Raw genomic sequence first — 21,646 nt, forward strand, 5'->3', positions numbered from 1 at the left:
CCCTCCAGCACGCTGGCTTTATCTCAAGTGCTCAAATAACCACATGTGACTCGTGGTTATCACTGGACAGTGCAGACTCTAGAACATTTCCACTGGATGGCACTTTACCCTCGACATTCTTGAATCAGGATGTTACTTACGCCCTTTTACTTTATATGCAGTTAGCTGGTGATCACAGCTCTCTACCCACCATCTATCTGTCCATCTGGGAGGGCGTCACTCTCTTAGCACCACATCCATTGGGAAGAGCTTTAAAGTGACCTTATCTGGATTTTAAAGTCTGAATCTGGCACCTATTTCAGAAGTGTGGCAGCCAGGATGCCACAGGGGTACCGAGTCACACACGCTCTCGCGACCATACACCCACGCTGAAGTCTCAAGAAGGGACTTACAAGTCTCACCTCTCCTTCTCTATGCCATGGTCTTCCATTGGGGATGTATTTGTTTGGGTTTTGTCTCTTCTTCTGTCCTCCATCCGCAAACTTACACAATAAAGGTTCTGTAGGAGCTGAGTCAATGGGGACAAATGATATAAAATCAGAATTACATGTGTATGGATGACAAAGTGTAACTGAATCTCTTTGTCAACAGCTGCTGTGCAGGGCTGTCAGGAAAGAGACACTTCAAAGCAAACGTCTTCTCAGACCCTTATAAGATTATCTACTGGTGAAGACTGTACAGAAAATATATTAGTTATTATTTTCAAACAAGAGTTTAATGAACACATTTAAAGAGCTATTCTGAGGAACCAAAGGAATCTTCAGATTCACTTTTGTGCTTCTTTATGTGTGGACACTTATTTAATTTATTTACTTAATTTATAGATTTTATTTATTCATGAGCGACACAGACAGAGAGAGGCAGAGACACAGGCAGAGGGAGAAGCAGGCTCCATGCAGGGAGCCCCATGTGGGACTCGATCCCAAGACTCTGGGGTCACGTCCTGAGCTGAAGGCAGACACTTAACTGCTGAGCCACCCAGGTGTCCTGGACACATTTGTTTTTAATTCTGCTGATAAATCTCCAAATGTAAATAAGATTGTGTCATCCTTCCCTCCCCCACCTTAAAAATGCTCCTTTAGCTTCCCAGCATAATTCTTCCAAGAGGGCTTTACTTCCCCCAGGAGAACACAAATTCTCTTTATACTGCTCACACTGTATTAAAAAAATTTTAAAAAAAAATTTTTTTTTTTTGTATTTTGTTCACAGCAGTGAGAACTACTTGGAGGTGCAGTGATTTGTTTGGTCCGTTTCCCCTCTGGCGTGTAAGCTCCACGGGGGCAGTGACGCTTGCTTCTTTCATCCCTGCATCCCCAAGGTCAAAGCGTCTGGCATGTTGTAGGTGCTCACTGCATTTCGGTCGAATCAATGAATGAATACACATAGGTTTCATCTGTTTATCTGTGGAGCACAGCCTTGAAGATAGCTGTACATTGTAAGAAAGGCAAAACACCCACCCACACTGTTTAAAGTTTTTTTCTGTGCCTTTAATCATCCCTCTTGGGGTTGCCTTACTATATATATCCGCATCATAAAATGATCCGAAGAACTCAAAAAACTAACAGAAAAGCAAAAGATGCAGAAACTCTCATACAATACATACTCATTAGTTAAGAAAAGAGGGGAGGATGGGGAGGGGGAGGAGGTGGCATGGTAGTCCACCCATGACTTTTCATTTTCTTTGCTTTCCATAATGGAAATAGTATATTCCTGAAGGTTGTGCAAATTTCTGTACATTTCCAGTTAACGTAATAAAGGCAATCACACCTTCCTGTCTGGTTCTCACATTCTGTCCTTTGTCTACTGTACAACTGTGATTACTACTTTCAAGTTCTGTTTCGAAGTTAAATAACCAGGAAGAGAAAAATATTACTTGTGGAAAATTTACTCCTTTCTCCTTTGCCTCTTATTATCCTAATTCATCTCTTATTTTATATCACTATTACCCACCCACTAATGACAGGGTGGAAGCAATAGTGCCTCTCAACACTTCTCTGCCAAAAAACAAAACACAACAAAAAACCCAACTGTAATTCCTTCTCGGCGAGCCGTCTAGGCTGTTGTTTGGCATGCCTTCCTCCTCTCCCTGGTGTGAAGCAGTCCAGAGGGACAGGATGGAATGTGAGCTCACTTCTGGAAGGCAGCTACTACGGGAACCAGAAGGTGAGAGCAAAAATGTCAGGAGTCTGGTGAGAATACCAGTGAACCTTGGCCCAGCCTGTTTACCTTCTGACTCCAATACCCCTCCCCCCCGGCCGGCCCCCAGACCTCAGGCCTTTCTGAACAGGAAACTTTTGGTTAAGGCGAATGGGTGGGAAGGAAGATAGACTAGGGCCAAATCCTGGACTGAAGATGAATTACCCTGTTTGTCTTTTCAAAAAAAGACTTGGAAATTCCTGCAGCCACCAACAATCTCCAAAGGTAAAGTAAATGGATGCAATGAAGAAAGAGAGCTTTCTAATCAGTAATGATGCTTTTAAATCTACAACTGGGCTGTCTGGAACAGGTGGAAATGAGGGACAGGAGAACACAGCTTTGTAGAAGGGACAGATAAAGGGCAAACCTGCCTGAGTTAGGAGTGTCCTTCTGCCAGGCCTGAAGATATCTCACCTTGATAGCTTTTTAAAAAAATTTATAATTTATTCATGAGAGACACACAAAGAGAGGCAGAGACACAGGCAGAGGGAGAAGCAGGCTCCCCCCGGGGAGCCTGATGCGGGACTTGATCCCAGGACCCTGGGATCAAGACCTGAGCCAAAGGCAGATGCTCAACTGCTGAGCCCCCAGGCGTCCCCATCACCTTGATATCTAAGGTCAAAGAGAGAACTCAGAGAGAAGCCAGATCTCACTATTCACGAATCTAAAGGTCCTTATGGTTATCGCACAGTTTCTCCAATGACCTGTTTATACTCCCCATAATCTCACAGGGCAAAGGAATATAGTAAATTCCGTGCTGCTCCCACCGTGGGGGACTTCACTTTGAGGAGACAGTTCTACCTAGAGGCACTATAAAGACCAGCTTGCAGACTGAAATTTAACATTTCTCAAAAAAGAGTTGACTTGGCACGATGAGTAATGCAAATGGGCCATTTTCCTCCATTAGCATCACTGCTTCCAGAGAAAGAAGGCAACCAGGTTGGACACTTTCCGTAAGTTCACTACAGGCTGCCGCGCCGGGGAGCTGTGAACAAAAGCATTTAGGCAGCGATCCCTGGGAGCATAAAGCTCCACATATGCTCAAAGGCCACATGCCCTGTGTGTGGTAAGGTGCTGCCAATACATTATCATTTTTCTAGACTACGTGCTGTCAAAAAAAAAAAAAAAGAAAGAAAGAAAAAAAGCCATTTCGTGTAACAATAAAGCCTGCTAAAAACATAGAATGATGCAGTAAATATCAAGTGAGCAATGACATGTTTGCAAATAGATTATTCAAAATGAAACAAATGGAAAAGGATGTAGCTGAATCTTTCAAGAACTACATTTACTCCATGCTGTCATTAAGATATTTTTCTCCCTCTGAAAGCAAAAAGGTAAGTACTTAAAACAATTTGATATTGGCAGGTATCCATATCTTAGGAAAACAAATTTCTTTTTTTAAAAATAATTATCACCAGGGGTGCCTGGGTGGTGCAAGGAGGTTAGGCATCCAACTTATGGTTTCAGCTCAGGTTGTGGTCTCTCAGGGTAGTGGGATCAAGCCCCACGTCAGGCTCTGTGCTAAGTGCAGAGCCTGCTTGAGATTTTCTCTCCTTCTTCCTCTGCCCGTCCCACTGATGCTTGGTCTCTCAGATAAAGAAATAAATCTTAAAAAAATATAAAAAGGATTACAACCATTAGAAATGAAGAGTTTTTTTTTTTTACATAGTCATTGGCTCCTTATTTTAGGGAAATGGGAGTGCCCCAGTACTCCACGTGAGGCAAAATAAAATTCTAAAAGCTTCTTTCCTCTGTTAAAATTCTCTCTGGTCTATTTAGCAGTTTCAACTCAACAGTTTATTGAGTGCCTACTGTGTGCAAGGTATAGTGTTAAGAACTAGGGATATGGTCATGGATAAAATAGGGTCTTATTTCATTTTGCAAACTAATGGGAGGGAAAAATCTTACGAAAGCCCATTTAGCTATTTATGAGACAGAGCACTGTTTTGAGAGATGCCTGTTGTTAATAAAAATGCCACCCAGAAGTGAAATACTTCTGATATTGAAAGGGCTGCATTTCTTTTACAGGGTACCTGGTACTTCATGTACCTGGATGACATTATGTGACGTTCATCACTGTAAGTTCTTGATATCTGATTTAGTACACGAGGTGTACCATGTGCTCCAGGAAACAGCTATGTGAAGACTTCTTTAAGATTATCTATGTTACCATCAAGCTGAGCAAGGGTTAGAGGATTTCAGATTTCTGAATTGAAAACAAACAAATACACCCAGATCTGTGTCATGGCTCACTTATTTTTAAGTATGTTGGAGATTGCTTGTTTGATTAGCATATCCTGTGGCTTATTCCAAACCAGACCAAAAGTCTCTAAGAGTTTGTGTTTTGAAGCCTAACACACAGGGTCCAGGTTGAAGACTGGGAGATGCATGGGATGCCAGCTTGTTCTACACATCAGATCCTTCAGCTGGCCGCCTTGGCTGTTCTTTTTAGAAGGGAGATGATGAAGAAGGCTGACATGCAGAAAAAGAAGTGCCATAAATACTAGTAGTCAGGACTCTGATCAAGTAAATTTGGGTGTATTAACTTCAAAAAAACAACATGTATCAGTCAACCCTTATCTCCTATATGGTCAATTTTCTATACTAGCAATTCTTTTTTAAATTTTTTTTTCAAGATTCCATTTATATATTCATGAGAGACACATAGAGAGAGGCAGAGACAAAGGCAGAGGGAGAAGCAGGCTCCATGCAGAGCGCTCGACGTGGGACTCGATCCCGGGACTCCAGGTTCATGCCCTGGGCCAAAGGCAGGCACCAAACTGCTGAGCCACCCAGGGATCCCCTACACCAGCAATTCATTACCTTATTGTGCAAAACTAGTAATTGCTGAGTCCCAACAAATGACTTGTGACTCAAGATATATTCTTATACTTAGGTGATATAAAAATTCTAATTACCCACAATCAATTGATTTTGCCATCTATCCAGAGCATTCTCAGTTGAATCTCCCCTTAATTAATCACCACCTTTTGGGGTTCTAAACGGTGTGCCTCAAATGTCTTGTGAGATCTCTCAGGTTATATTCTCTTCCTTATTCCTCAAGACAGAAAAGTTACTTTCTTGTTCATCAGATCCAACAGGAACATGTAATTCCAAAAGCTTAACTACTGTAGTGTAATCTTCAGCAGACAATGCCACAAATGCAAACATTGATCTGATATTTTTTGGCACCACTTGAGAGCCATCTGAAGTAATTGCACTGTCGGATTCTCCAACGTGCCCTCAACAGGGCTTTGTGAGTGGGATGATCTTTCGCAATGCCTGATTTTGTGGCACTAACAATCCCTTGTTACGGACTATAAGCTTATATGGGTGATGCCTGTGCTGATTCACTTCACATCTCGACCAAACAGCTTGCTGACCTATCTTCTAAAGCTCAAACTCTGTCATTATTTAGGCTCGAATGTCTTCCCTTGCTATCCACACTCAGAATCACTTCTAGATATGCCTGCTCTAAACACTGTAGCTCATAATTTGACCTCTTGGAAGTGTTCCTTGCCATCTAATCAAATGGCTCTGAGGACTAGAGTTCTCTGTAGTTTGTGAGAGTGGACCTTTTCCTGTGTTCTAACAGCTGGAGAAACTGCTACTTCCAAACTCCCATTTTTCTAGTTAAGCAGTATTTATCCTAATCAACATTCTGTAAAACGTGAACTGCCCTCGATAGAAGCTTTTCCATCAGTTGTGGAAAACCAGCCCACTCAGCAACTGTAATTAGCTTTCTTTCTGATAATGTTGCCTACTTTCAAAATTCCTCAACTAGCAACATGCATGGAACTATCTGGGGCTCTTCCTTTAAGAATTTCGTTGTAGGGATCCAATACATTTCATCCATTTTGTGTGTGCACGACACCACTTCCTTTTAGCATCCTCTTTGTTTCTAATCCTGCTGCCCTGTCCAACCACCACACAGAGCTACAGCTTTTCTTCACAGGCGTTATGTCCTCTCCAACTTTCCTGATCCTTATACAGTGGCTCCACCTCCTACTCAGCTTTACCTACCAGTATAAAAATGATTTAACATTAAAATCAAGTTAAATAAGAAAGCAAAAATATCCTTCCTCAACACTCCAACTTAGATGTTTTAATGTTCTATATTTACTGCTTTTCTCAGTCTACGTTTTTCATATCTGCAATGATAGGTCTTTCCCCCCCCCCCCCACTGTTTACATTGTGGACTTTCCCTATTTTGGTATAGAATCATTTTTTTAGGGATCCCTGGATGGCGCAGTGGTTTGGCGCTTGCCTTTGGCCCAGGGCGCGATCCTGGAGACCCGGGATCGAATCCCACGTCGGGCTCCCGGTGCATGGAGCCTGTTTCTCCCTCTGCCTGTGTCTCTGCCTCTCTCTCTGTCTCTCTGTGACTATCATAAATAAATAAAAATTAAAAAAATAAATAAAAAAAAAAGAATCATTTTTTAAAAAGTGGTTACATAAGGTTCTTCTTCTTCTTTTTTTTTTTTTTTAAAGATTTTATTTATCTGAGAGACCAAGAGAACAGGGGGAGGGGCAGAGGGAGAGAGAAGCAGCCTCGCCACTGAGCAGGGAGCACGAGGTGGGGCTCGATCCCAGAGTCCCGATCCAGGGTCCGGAATCATGACCTGAGCCGAAGGCAGACACTCAATTCACTGAGCCATTCAGGCGCCCCAGTTACATAAGGTTCTATTTGAAATGGGATTATGTATAGTTTCTTTGTTATTATAACTAACACTGTATGAACATCTGTGTGTATATCTTATTTATCTTTTTAATCCCAGTGCCAACTGCTAAATTGGTGGTCAGATTGTATGGTAATTAGAACACTGGCTCTAGACTAGTCTCCCTGGTTTGAAATTTGGCTTTGCCATTTATTACTTTGTGACTCCAGGCAAGTTATTCAATGTCTGGGGTTTCATAATCTGTGGAATGGGGATAGTAGTTGTACTTATTTCAGAGGGCTGTTGCAATTAACATATATAAAGTGTTCAGAACAGCTCAATGCACATTAGCTATTGTTATACTATGATAACAGGAGGAACTCAAATTTTTGAATTATGGTTCTTCCTCTTGCCTTTGAATTATTAAGATAAATTCTCAGGAGAGGAACTTCTGGTTTATAAAAGTTATAAACAGTTTTAGAGACTGGCCTGTTTTTCATGGAATTTGATTTTGTGAGATTTTAACAAGCTGGCTAGGGCTGCCGCCTTGGCTTCACATACAGTGAAGAAATGTGCAAGTTGTAGTTAAGGGTGAAGTTACTGGCAACTGCCTTTCAGAAAACAGTTTCATGGTACACTTACATCTCCCACACAAGGTCCTTATGCTTTAATAAAATTTTACTCTGCTATTTATTGTTCCTTCCTGGCAGAACCTGATAGTGAAAAGGTGAAAAACTGATTCGAGGAAACTGCTATAGGCTGGGTGTGAGCGACGGTGATAACACCTGCCCAAAGGCAGCCCCAGCATAAGGTGGGCAAGGCGCTCCAAGCATCTCAGGCTAAAACGTGGCATATTTCTAGTTGTGATCCCTCGTTACTTTTTAAATAGTAGACTTACCATCCTTGGTCGAGAATGAGTTTGAGTTTTAGATCTGTAAGACAGCCCTTTCCCCACTGGCCACCCAAAAAGGTTTGAGCAGTTTTGCTCTCATGGCTGCTTTCAGTGCAGCCCTTGGAGCATCCATCTCAACAGGACTCCCATTTAGACTCTGCTCTATGTACATACTGGGCAAGGGAGACAGGAACACATCACAATTCAAAGGTGTGATCACATCATCCTAAAGGTACCAGGAGCATCACACATGTCTTCAAGCATTTCTTTTATCATAGAGCTGCCAAATATTTTTTATAGAGTAATAGTGCTGAAGACAAACGCTCAGGGAACAAGAGAGACAATAAACACCCTTGCAAGATTCCCAGCCTTTTTGCTAGAGTCAGTTTTTCCTCTAAATGTTACCGTTTCTGCCTCCTGGCATAGGACAATGCCCTAATATCACCACCTATAGACAGAGTTATAAAAAGTGTGTAAGAGCAGTTTTCAAGCCCTGCTGGGCATACACCCAGTCTGAAAAGTCAGAGTAACACAGAAAACAGATGTAAAACAAGCTAAGGTCTTTGGACAGAGTTGGCTAGCAGTCATGCACTTCACTGGAGCTCCTCCGTGACAGACGAAGCTTTGGGCTGGGGTGGAATGATACTAACACAATACCAAGAATCTAATGGCTCACAGATCCAATGATTAGATACATTTTCTTTTTAAAAACTCTGCTTTTAGCACATAGGAACTTATTCAGTCCATTAATGTCACGGAGAGGTCCAGAAACAAAGATGGATAATCACACTGCCTCCTGTAATACTGAACACACATGTGAACTTTGTCCACAATGTGTGTGCGTGTGTGTACACGTGAGCGTGCACACAGGTGCCTGCCTCCCACATAGGCAAAGAGAGCAAGCAGCTCTAGGATAGTTCCAGCTAACATGCCAATGTGCATTAATTAGTTTTTTTAAGAGATTGTACTCTTTTAGGCAGGTATAGGAAAAGCATTTTTTAGAAAAAACCCTGAATAATAACCATGAGTGACTGTTTTTTTTTGTTTTGTTTTTTTTTTTTGCCTTGGGCAAGTCTCATATTTTGGACATCTGTTCTATATAAAACTTCCCATCCCTTGTTTCAAACATTCACTGTGTGGGAAATCACCACCCTACTATTTCTCCATGATAGAATTTTTATCAAGCAAATACTATTATTTTAAACCTCTATGGAATTCACCTAGATTGTTTTACAAAGTAGTCATTGGTTCTTTTACCCTGATTGGGGACCTTCCAAGCAAATCTGATTTACTGCAAACCAGCTAGCACTCAAAAGCAAGATAAAAACCAAGATAAATCCAAATAAAGCATAATGCTTCAACATTTTCAGGGGAAAATGAGACTGGATGGGAAAGGACAGAAGGAATGGCCTCATGAGTAATTTTTTTTCCAACACAAACCATTACGTGTATTTAAGGAAGATTCCGTCAGAAGATAAAGCCTCTCTGAAAATATGGTAACATCAGACATAAAAGCACAAGATTTTAAAAAAGCAATTTCAGAAAACAGATTGCATTAAAAACTGTGATGTGGATTTTCAGAGCTATAAACATGTATGACATTACGTACCATGCCCCAGGTCAGGGTGGAGTATGTCTGGCATGGGGGAACCCAGACATAATATTCTGGTATGAAAAGAGCATGTTGGCAGGAGGGTGGGTGGCACTCGAGAAGCGACGACTCATGTGCAGACCTGACCTCCTGCTCAGCCATTTAGAGACTTTCCTAAGACTGTTAGAGTCACTGTTCAGTTTAACTTTCATAAAGTATCTTTTGGGGAGCGTATCTAATGTGGGTTTCTTTTCTGTACTTGGCTCCAATGTCACAGGCAAATTGCCAGTCGTGCAAGAATCGGAGTACTCTGACAGAAACCATCCTGGATAATTCTGCTTATGCCAGCTAAACAACTTGCATCATTGACAAAACCATCCTCTGACTCTATTTATGAAATGTTATGTCTGCTTAGCAATGAACCTACATTATTTAAAGTAGAGGCTCATTCAATTTACCCCTGCCTGGCAATATTTTTGTTTTGCATCTGGTTCTACTGAAAGGAATATATACATTCCATGAAGAAATCTATGGTATGGCGTAGCCAGTTAGGGAATTTGAGAGAACAGCATTTAATAAACAGACTGGTATTTAAAGAATATTCTCATATTATGTGTACAAAAAAGGAGGAAAATTCAGAGAAGTTGAAAACTGTTTCAAATTCTACTGCAGTTCCCAAATCCACTTGGGACTTATTCTGGGGAAAAGTTGAGTTCCCTAGAACGGTGTGCTTCCAGGGCCCGCGCTACACATTTCAAACCCCTGCTGAAAGGCGGTTCAGACTTGTTTATATGCAAAGAGAAGTATCCAGATAAACCCTCAAAATAGCCACGATTTTTGTGATGAGCCCTACACAAAAAATGCTCTTAGAAACCACTTGGTAACCTCTGTTGTTCTAGGGCGACACAGGCTTTCTGTGCCTAGCACAAAATTAAAAATAAACCACAGCCTCCACTGCCAAAGAACCTGCAGTGTAGCTGGGAACACTAAAACATAGACAAAATCATGAAACATTAGAAAATGGTATAAAATTAAGCTCTGCTTCAGAACAAAGAGAACGGCTTGACAGCAACCCCCACCCCCGCCCCAAGCAGCGATCCTCTTGAGGCAGAAGGAATCTGTTTCTCACACGCCAGCTGACACTTGGCACGACTTGGAAGAAACTATTCTCTACTAGTTGCAAAGGTACAGAGAATCCTACAATCATTTCCATGTGGTTTGGAAATCAAGGTCTCTTTTTCCTTGAATGGGAATGACCAATAGTCTTTAAACCCACTTCAAAGAAAACAGTTAAATGATACAACCATGAAATCCTTTGGAGGAAAAAGGAGACTGTCCAACCTCGATCTGTGACACCCCGAGATCGGCCTCATTCAGGAAACTGCTAGATATTAGCTCATCTCAGGCCGATGATGGAAAATCACAACGATTACGTGCAGGGATGTTGTTCCTTCTCGAACTCTCTTTGCCGTACATATAAATAAGCTAATAGCTACAGCGGTGACTGGCGGGTGCCCGAGCCGCCCTCCCAAGGGCCTGGTACGGTGGGTCCTGACACAGATAAACGGGCAAGTACGGAGAGCACACCAGCACTCAGCTGCGTGCAGGTGTTAACCTCTGGAGGCCCCGCAGGGCAGCTTCTATCGAAAGCTCCCATGTGTTAAATTTCTCTCTTGCCTTTACTTGGTTGGAGGGTAAGAACATCGTCTTTTATTTTCTTTCAACTCAAGGGCTGTTGACAGGAGAAACAAAAATAACTTAAAAAAACAAAAAGGGAGCTCTTGCACAAAAGTTGAGTTCCTCGGGACAGTGTACTTCCAGGCCTTTTATTTGATGACCCAAACCTGTGCCTGCCGGCAGCTCAAGCTCATGTGCAGGCCTGCAAACCCTGCGCTGCCAGGTTCCCGGGCTTGGACACGGAGCGCGGTCTGAGCTATGACGCACGCTGACAGATAGAGGATCTTCTAGGAAATGAGACTCAATGGATGCAGAGAACCGAAGTAAGTCCCCAGTCGTAACCATGAGCCCTCCAGTTAGGGACACAACTCTGGAATTGCAGCAGGATAACGGCACGAGTTGCATGCGGGCAGCCCCGCGACGGGGTCCGCCGCCAGCGTGCCCGGTGGGAACTCGGGGTACAGTGTGCTCCGGGTGCGCGGTGCAGGGAAACTCAGACAAGAGTGACAGGCGTCCAGTGTCTAGGGCTGCCGTGCTCTGCTGGGTGGAGAGAGAAAGGGGGCAAAGTTCCTGCCTTCGAGGAGCTCCCGGCCTAGTGATCGCATGGGAACCCTGGGGGCTGGGGTACAGCCGGGGTCCTCGGGGTGCCTCGTGCGGGCACAGGGACCTTGCCGCGGCCTCGGGGGGGGGGGGGAGGCTGCGGGGCCAGTGCGGGCGGCACCCGAGGGCAGGCGAGGCCCTGTCACCGCTGGCCTCCCCGTCGTTCCCGGGGCCTGGGGTTTTCCTCTGCAGGAGGAGGGGGCCTTTCAGCAGGACGGGGACACAGGTCTGCCGCTTGGGGACTGGCCGCAGCCGGGAGGCAGCTGGGAGGAGGCTGGCCGGCCTCAGGCCTTGGCGGGTGAGGGAGGGCTCCCCGAGGTTACCTGGGCGGGGGAGCCCGGGGCTCGAGCCTGAGTTTCCGGCAGTCGGGGCCGCGGGGTGACGGGAGGGACGGAGGGGACGCCAGGCTGCGACGCCGGCGGCGGCCCCTCGGCCCCTCAGCCGTGGGCCAGACGGGGAACTCAGGGGGACGGCGACAGACAAACGAGGAGAGGACGCAAGAGCCAAGTCCACGAACGAGGCGGAATTAATGCAGGACATGAAGAAAATAGAGACGGCAAACAAGTCAGGGGAGGATGCGGTGCAAGGACTGGAAGGGACCAGCGGCTCCGCACAGCAGACACGCAGCATCGAGACAGGAGCCTCCACGCTGCATAACCAGCAAGTAAGAAGGGTGAATCGGGTCCCCCCAACCCCACACCAGACCAAACACCTAGAGTCCTAACCTCAGTGACTCATGAGGGCACAATAGGACCTTATTTACAAACAGGGTCTTTAAAGTTAAAAAGAGGTCATTAGGGTGGTCTCTGATGGAATGACTAGCGTCCTGGTTAAAAAAAGAAGGGGGGGGGATGTGGACATGGGAGACATGCATGGGGGAAGATGGATGTCTTCCCCCTGTTTTTTTTTGACTTACAAACAACAACACTTTATTCCTTCTTTATTCCTTGTAGTTCTTGAGGCTGAAAATCAGAGATCAGGGTATCGCACAGTAGGGGTCCAGTGAAGGCCCTCTTCTGGGTTATAGACTGCCAACTTCTGGTTAGATACTTATATGATGAAAAGAGAAATAAAGAGCTCTCTGGGGGTACGGGTCCTACTCCTGAGTGCTCCACTCTCATGACCTAATTGCCTCCCAAAGGCCCCATCTCCCAATACCATCACATTGAGGATTTCAACATAGGAATGAGGGGGGTGGAAAATACAAACATTCAGTCCATTGCAATGGTCTACAGGGGATTTGTTACAATGTTAAAAATGACTATAACTAATATATGTGAAATATTATTGGAACCCAATATTAACTAATTTATTCATTCTACTACATTTTATTTAATGATGGTTAAGTCTCCTGAGCACTATCAACAATATTGCCATGATGTAATAAAACAAACACTTGAAAGTGGAAAAAAAAAAAAAAGTGAGGGAGTGAGGGAACACAAGGAGAGGGTGCCCACTGACAAGCCAAAGATGGAGGAGCCTGGAACAGATTTTCCCTCCATCCCTGCTGACACCATCGTCTTGGAACTTGAGCATCCAGGACCGAGGCACCACATTTCTCTTGTCCAAGCCACCCAGTTCATGGTACTTTGTCATGACAGCCGAGGAGACTAATACAGTTTACCATGTGAGACACAAGGAGAAGTCAGGCTGGGGAGGGCTGAGGAGTCAACGGAAGGCAGAAAGGGAGACTACGCTTTTCATTTAAAAAGTTTACGTGAGAAGGGGCTAGAGAGGAACACAGTGCTTTCTTTTAGTTTCAAGATCACAGAGACATGAGTGATCTCAAATGCAAATACGTAGATTTTTCTAGGAAATTATTTGAAATTGAAAATGTATTGGCATAAATTAGTTCACAGTTTGGTTCACCGTATTCTGTGATTTTAAAAACGTCTATTGTAGTTACGGTCACAATTTTTGTTCCTAGAATTGTTTGTGTATTTTCTTGCATTTCTCCACCAATGAGTCATGCCAGAGATCTGTTATTAATTGAAAATAAAGGTTATGGTTTTACTGGGGGAAAAAAAAAGAATTAAAGCAATAGAAATTTGAAATTATAAGGGAGGGAGGGGATAACTGGCAGAGAAAGGTCCTGATGGGATGCAATCAAAGCAACAGCTTGGAACCCCTTGTCCTTGAGACTTTAGGGAAGAAGGAGGGCAAGAATGGGGCTGGGTGTGGTCTCCTTGTTGGGAGGAAGCAGGAAGTTGATGGTATTTCCACTGGGTGATCTCAATTTTACTCATCAAGTGAGAAGTGAAGTCATTTGCTTAGAGTTGAGAGGGGGCTAAGGGAGAACTGAGCAGGCTGGGGGAGACTACAGGCAGGGAGGGATGAGAAAGCAGAACGAGGACTGATGATGTGGAAGGTCCGGTCAAGCTGTCAACACCTTTACCTGCCTGGATGTAACAGGAGTGGAGAAGGTGGCCTGCTGCAGAATTAAATCCAAGTTTGGTATCCTGTGAAGCGTGTATGAAAAAGGTATGGGGTACAAGACAAGTGAGCATACTGCTAAAATGGAGACCAGATTTAGTGGGGATGGCAAAGAGGTAAAGGACCCCTCTGAATTTCGGATCAGCTTCAGCGGGAGCCAGAATGAGTGTGATCTGGGAATGAAAAGCTCCTGAGGTGTGGTCATGACAACATGAGGCAAGTGGTTACAATGGGATGGACAGATGGCTCATAGGGACTGAGGCCCTGTAAGGGGTACAGGGTAACATATGCTGAGATCTTCCTCAAGAAAGGCAGAAGCTGTGGTGGAGAGTACCACGGTCCTCAACGGACAAAGACTACAGGACAGAAGGTGTACTGAGGATGGTGGATGGGTGAGGGAGGTGGGGTAGAGGTTGGCCTGGTGCATCGGAGGAGGAGCTTCTGAAAGCCTTACAAGTCAGACTCACCCCTCCCACTGGGATGGCTTTGGTTCATATTTAAACACCCAATGTCTGGGAGAAGTGCATTTTCAAGTCTTATTTGTGAACCAGAGAAATGGATTTTACTTGATACATCAAGTAATAAAATTATACATATATTACATAAAAGATCACTGATAAAATTTTAGACAAACAACATACCAGAAACTCCAGGTGGTGTCTTAATGAATTTTCCATTAAAATGACCAATAACGGCTTCACACTTTTCTGTTGATTCCATCCTATTTAACCATCAAAATAAAACACATATTTAGAGATCCGTTAGTTTCAGATTTTTTGTGCATGTGAATACATTCTTACAGGCTTATTGGATACAAATGAAACCTAGCAAAAATGTGAATAAGAAAAAGTAGGTTTATCCTATCTTTTATCTAACTGTTTTATGTGTACTTCTCTAATAAAATGAAAACTGATATCCACAGAGTATGCTCTGAATCATAAAAGAAATAAATTATATCCAGAGTGTTTAATATCAAACCTATCAAATGTGTGATTTTTTTTTTCTCCTTGCTGGAAAACTGGCATTCAACGCACAATAGCTCTGTTGGTCATGATATTGAATTAAAACAGAAATGCCAGTTCAAAATACTAGTTTACTTACTGCTGCTAGAATATGGGTCACTTTCAAGATGGTCTTTCTTTTTACATATTCACAAAAGGACAGGTTCAAAAGTCCTGATAAGAAGAACTGAAAATCACAAGACACTCCTTTTGTGGTTTTTACATTAGCTTTAGGTATAAAATTAAGTTAGTGAAGTCAGTTATGTTACCTTCTTTGTCATCCTGGCTTCAGAGGAGTAATTAAAGGATTGAGCCCAACTTTACAATTTATTTTACATCTGCAGGTAGCTAAAATCCTTTGAGAAACATTTCAGGGGAATTACATTATTTTTACTTTTTTTTTTTTTTTTTTTATTGGAAGAAACATTGAATAATCTATTCAGAAGGCACCACACTTCTGGACTACCCAGAGAGTTACATCTTGGTTTTTAATGGGTAGTAATAGTTTTAAAAAGCAATAGAACTTAATTGGGTTCCATCTCTGGATACAAAACTGAAACTACTTGATCTGCTTTCAGAACACCCACAGAGGCAATGATTTTTAGATGGTGCTGAGCTTTTCATTGTTTTCCCTGGATTCTTTTAAACAATGAAGTGTACACTGGAAATGCAAGTTCTGGTGATTTTCCACCTGTAGAAATTTTAGTTTTATTTTAAAATTATCTGGCCTAACAGAAAGAAAAATCAACTAAAAGCCAGAAGAACCAAGTACTAGACTTTGCTCCATTACTTGGCAGTCTGGTAACAATGGAAACATCTCTTCTTTGACTCCATTTTCTTATACCTAAAACAGTGAACAATGCTGCCTTTGTTGATTTCACAGGTCTGTGGGAGATGTGATTGTCATCAAAGAGGATGTTGTATAGGAGAATAAAATACCAGCAATTTTTTGTCCAAAATCAAAGTCAACACTTTAAAACATATAGACATTACCTCCACGGTATTAACAGGTTCTTAAATAATGGAAAATCAGTTTTTGTATACGGGCTTTCAGATTAGAACCATGTCAAAAATCAAAGCTCCTTTTGTTTGAGATTTTTCTTTTAGAAACAAAATTAACCATTACACTGAATAAAGTATCTTTTCCAGAGAGGAAAGGATAAAAATAAGTTGCAAGCAGTGAGGGCACTTTAGATAGATCTGTGACATTTTATTTCTTAAAAAATAAATAAATAAATAAATAAAATCTGAGGCAAAATGATAAAATGTTACAACTGGTATAATAATTGTGGTCAGATATGTGTCCTACCATTGTTGTACTCTCTGAATGTTTGAAATAATCTTATTCACTGACTTTATTTTTGATGAATCAAGTTTCCATCTAACGAGAAAAAAGCCATACAGATTTATTTATGAAATTCAAAAGCCTGTGGTTGTTATTTTTAAGAAGTTACAGGCATCCTGATCTAATTAATCAAAACATTAAAGGCAGATATTCTCAAAACTATAGCTCATGTGATATTTCCTTGGCCCAAGTCACCAAGTATTTAGTGCCCTCAGGTTCAAGAACCCCAATGAACTTCTTCCAAAAGATCTGAAAAAAATACATGTCGATATTTACACATTTAAATTCATGGTGCAACTGGCTCCCATAACTCTGGCTTAAATTCTCTCTTCTTGTTCAACTTTTCTTTTGCAGGAAACTTAGCAGAGCTATTGTCACTGATATAAGATAGAGAGGAGTGTGCTTACCTAGCAAAGCCAACACCACGACTTGTACCACTGGAATCACGTAGTATCCTTGTAGAAATAACTTGTCCAAATGGTTTGAGCATATTTTCAAGTTCTTGCTCATCCATGGACAGTGGCAAATTAGAAATATATAGGTTAGTAGGATCTTGTTCCTGTTGCTAAAACAGAACAGAGAATTCTCCATTAATTTCCAGTTGAAGTTGAAATACTGATGTTAACACATCTACTTTTACTGAGTCACTCACTCCACTCACTCTCTTTGCTCAGGTCCTTTCAGAGTGTTACCTAGGGTGAATGTGGGAGCTACAGAACACCCAAGTTGCTTTGCAAATGTGAAAACAGTGTCTGAAGCTTGGATGGTCTGTGCAGGTCAGACATGATTCCGCTGAGCCATTCTCAGCAGATTTGGAAGTGGAACCGCTGGCACGCGCTGTGGAGCTGGAAGAGGATGCCCTCACGGAACCACACTCTCAGCTGTTTGCAGCGCTCCCAAAATAACCAACCTCTCCTCCACTACTATTTTTAGGAGTCCATTTCAGGCACACTATTGCACAGAAGACTATTACTGTCAATAATTCAACCCAGAGACACACAACGGATTCCGGACCATGCCATTTAGAGCCCAGTGGGACTTTGTCCCAGGTTCCCTCCTCTGCTCCATGGCAGGGTCCCTACTACTTACTTTTGAGCTGTGATCACCAATGGGGAAAGGACAGCCCAGAAATTAACAAAAACAAGTAAATTCAAAGTCATATAAAACGATAAACTCTAGGCGGAGCAAACTTTAGAATCTGCGTAAAGGTGAACCCAGGAGTAGGTAGGGGAAGGGAGCTTTGCTGAATCCTTGCTACTCAAAACACGATCCAGGGCCAGCAGTGATGGAATTACCTGCAAGCCCCTCCCAGACCAACTGGAATCAGAAGCTGCATTTTTAACAGGATTTCCAGGTAATTTATTTGCATATGAAAGCTCAAGAAGCAGTAATTAGATCATTCCCCACTCACCTTTCCTTTGCTGAGACAGAATCAGCTGAAACCAAAGATATACAACTGAATTTTCTGAGAAGATGTATCTGCTACGTGTATTTATTAAAAGTATGGTGTAAAATCATCAGAGAGAAAGCTATTTATATGACAACTGGAATATTTTCTGGCCAAGTCAAAATTCACTTCTGCAACTGTAAGATTAGAATACTCTTAATTCATTTTGTATCAGGCTTTCCTTTGATCTTACTAACCAACTGTATCTTTACATATTGAACTATGTCGGCTTATGATTTTTCTTTAATAAGCACTATTAGTGAAGTCATTAATTGATGTTTTAGTGTTAAGCAACAAAACAGCACACTCATTCTAGTTCAGATTTCCAAAATGCACAGTACTTTAAAAATATATGTAAAGCATATGCATATTTGAATTATACAAAGTCTCTACTTTCAAATTTATCCTGCCATTAATTAAACCTTAAGCGAAATCTGTCCTTTTATATAATCTGCAAGTAAAAGTGCATATTGACCTTTTATACTATACTTACCTGGTAAGATTTTAAAAAAGCAATCTGGTATCCTAGAAAATGACAAATGCCTTGGTATTCCAAAGCATTCAAGTTATCAAATCCAGAGAAACTATGGGCAAAAGGTATTGTCCCTTTGACCTCACACTTCTGACAGAGGGCAGCAGTAGTAATAACCCAGCCAGTCCCAAAGGGGTGCAGCAGAAGCTCCAGGCCAGGGTGTCCCTGGGGCTGGGGCATGGCAGTGGGAACAGATCCGAGAAAAAAATTAAAATTTTTCAAACGCTCAACAGTAAGCCAAATGCTTAACCTCATTAACCCTTCACAGACTGAACAAAAGTCTCTTTGCTTTTAGCTGAAATTAGATCAGTTCAACATGGAATGGCTGATTATCTTATGCTGAACAAAATCTATCTTTATATCTTCAATGCATAAATATTAGAAAGTGATCTAACAAATGCAAAACAGTAACAGATAAGGTATTTGAAAATACAAGGAAAAGCAAAACTATCTTAGTATTAAACTTTTCAAGTGCTTCTGAGGTAGAGAGAGGTAAAATCTCTCCTTATCTACATTTCACTCACTACCTCTGCCAAATTGACCCAATTAAGCCCACAGCTCTTTTGATTAGTCATCTCTACCCACTCAAGTCCCTGAAAGTTTCCTGTGGTGCAGAGACTATTTGTTCCTCTGGAAGTCTGGTCCTTAACTGGCCAGTGCACATGGAATCCTTTCTCTCTGAAGGTGGGTGCCGATGGGCCCTGTAGCCTCATGCACTCAAATGGCACTTACAGGGCATCTCATACATTCCCAGACTTGCATAAAATAGCCTTGACTCCAGTCCTTTCCTCCAGCTGCTTACAGTTAAGTAGGAGACATAGAAGCACATGAATTAAGTGCTAGGAGAGAGGTGGGAGGATGGATGGGGCAGCTTGTGTTGGGAAGGCAGGGAAGAGTTTTCACAGGGTGTGGCACTGAGTCAAGACTTGAGAAACAAACAGCTGAGGCTGAAACCACATTGTGAAAGGATATCTAAGGAGTTTGATTGTATTTTGTCAGTCACTGCTGCTGAAACTTTTCCACTTAAGTGTTGCTAACAGCAAGGACTATGTATACTGAGGAGTCAGCAGGCCAAGGCCAAGGTAGCCTTGCCAGAGTGCACATTTTTTGAAAGCCTTGTGCTCTATCTCAAAAAACAAAAAAAAAGTCATGTCACTTTCACAATCTACTCTCTATTTCGATGTTTTAATATAGAAATGATATTTCTGACCTCATACTTCCAAGTAATACTGATACTTCAGGGAGAGAAGCCAGGCTTATCCCGTGATTTCATGTTCTCTGATGGGGTGGGGGGGGTAGGAGGGGGGAGGAACTGTAGTTAGAAAGCCACAGTCTGACAAATGAGGGGAGCTTTCGGAGGCATGGAAGCAAGGAAATGATATCATTAAACCTATCTTACGAGAAAAATCTCTGAATCATGCTTAGTCAGATTCAGAATAGAGCTGGGAACTCCCTAATTAAAAAGCATTAAAACCCTCCTTGGACAAAGATATGGCATAAAAAATGTTATGTTAAGAAACATATACCATAAATATTGCGGGGCTTTCTTTTTAAGTCACAATTGTAACTATTAAATGACTAATATTTAAGAATGTTCAGAGGAGAATTTGTCATATGTGAAGTATTTTTAAAAGGGTTAACTATGTAGGTACAAAATACTTTCCAAATCTATGTTTTGGTTGCTTCTATGATTAAAATATTAATAAAATATTACATTCTTCAAAGTCTTGATTCAACTTGAAAGTTTACCAATGAAGAAAAAAATAACTACAAAAATCAGAATCCAGAAAGAAATTGAGCTTTCAACCCATTCTTCAATAAAGAGTGAGCTAAAGTAGACTAAATACAAGTAAATATTTCCTATGATTTTAATGCATTTTTTTCCCCTAACAACACCTCAGTCATTTAGGGCTTTTCATTTGGGATGACCTTTAAAGCTAATGTTATTTATTCTTCTTATTAAAGGGTCAACTTATCCTGCAAATGTTGACTACAAAGTTGCAATAATTAAAAAGAAAAGGAAAGAAAAAAGAAAAAAAGAAAAGAAAAGAAAGCAAGAAAGCAAGAAAGAAAGAAGTAAAAAAAAAAAATAAAAAAAAAAAAAAGAAGAAACTCCAAGCTGACAGCACTGGCCACAAAAATATCTAATCCCCAAAGTGTCCATGTATTCTAATTACCATACATTCATAGTGAATGGAATATATAATACTTGTAGTAACTAGGGGGTGGTTCTTGAATGTGGGTAATTTAGTTTCTTTAAAATCAGTGACAACCATAACTCTGTTTTATTACATACAATGTTATGTCTCAAAAAACAATTATTCTGTAAATTATGGGTGGCCAAACATAAAATGGGGCCAACAGGCCTCTTTATATCCATCCTTAGGCATGGAAAAGGTTCAATGGCTTCTCTAACAAGTAGAAAACTAGCTCCCACATTGGCCGTGAGAGGGATAAATGGCCGCTAATGTTCACTTGAGTAGAAAAGCAGGGCCCAGAGGTCCCGCGTGGTGTAAAGCACTCAGTCATCATCTGAAAGAAATTAACAAAAACCTCCCTGTGCATGTGGAATGGTTCCTAAAATGCAAGAAAGGGACTTGGCAGGAAGACCAGACATCTGTTTTCTCTTGTACTGAATAGGTTCACCAACCAGCCGATAGCTGCTTACATGCATGTGAATGCACACTGCCTGAAGCGCAGTAGACTCCATGTGGAAGGGGGATTAAATTCCTGCTCCTTTGATTACCTATTTACTGAAAAGAAATGTGCTAGCTTACCACCAGGCAAGTAACATATGATGATCTGGTGACTCCCAGCAGGCCTTAAGAGGCATCGCTGAAAGGCCTATAGAAGTCATTCTATTAACAGGTATTACCAATGCTGATTTGAGTTTTAAGTCCTTTTAGCTTGGTATCTGAGTTTTGTTCTCTTTACAGATTGAGTCTTCTGTTCTACAAACAAACATGTCAGAAACAAGGCCAAGTTTAACATAAATAGGAATGGCCTGGAGCCTTTGGGTAAACCTTTTGGTTAAGATTCATCAGGGTGCTCCATGGACAGAGCTCAATAAATATAATTTTTAAATATCCCATTCTTAATTCTCAATATCTGCTCAAGTTAGGAAGAAAGTTTTTCTCTCAGTTAGTTGGCTTCTTTGGTCATCAACAAAACAAACATTTAGTATTTACTCTATGCTAGGTACCAAGAAAGGTACTGAAAGTTAACATACGAATAAGAAACAATTACTTCTGCTGAATGCTCTCCACTTGCAATT

The 21,646-nt window shown here is 41.7% G+C and overlaps 1 protein-coding gene across 14 annotated transcripts in view; it reads right to left on the reverse strand.

The window, feature by feature from the left end:
* Positions 1 to 21,646, reverse strand: part of RBMS1 (RNA binding motif single stranded interacting protein 1) — a 213,492-nt gene that overhangs the window by 13,548 nt on the left and 178,298 nt on the right. For 7 of the 14 annotated variants that reach the window (XM_025994181.2, XM_025994179.2, XM_072751708.1 and 4 more), the window contains exons 5-7: positions 16,801 to 16,958; positions 14,689 to 14,768; positions 402 to 508 (exon numbers count right to left, since the gene is read on the reverse strand). In XM_025994181.2, coding sequence (XP_025849966.1) covers positions 402 to 508; positions 14,689 to 14,768; positions 16,801 to 16,958 — 345 coding nt within the window. Of the gene's footprint in view, positions 1 to 392; positions 509 to 14,688; positions 14,769 to 16,800; positions 16,959 to 21,646 lie in introns of all 14 variants that reach the window. The other 7 variants (XM_025994180.2, XM_025994178.2, XM_072751701.1 and 4 more) reach the window with 1 other exon arrangement.

The sequence above is a fragment of the Vulpes vulpes genome, chromosome 3 (assembly GCF_048418805.1).
Source record: "Vulpes vulpes isolate BD-2025 chromosome 3, VulVul3, whole genome shotgun sequence".
In the NCBI taxonomy this organism is placed as follows: Eukaryota; Metazoa; Chordata; class Mammalia; order Carnivora; family Canidae; genus Vulpes; species Vulpes vulpes.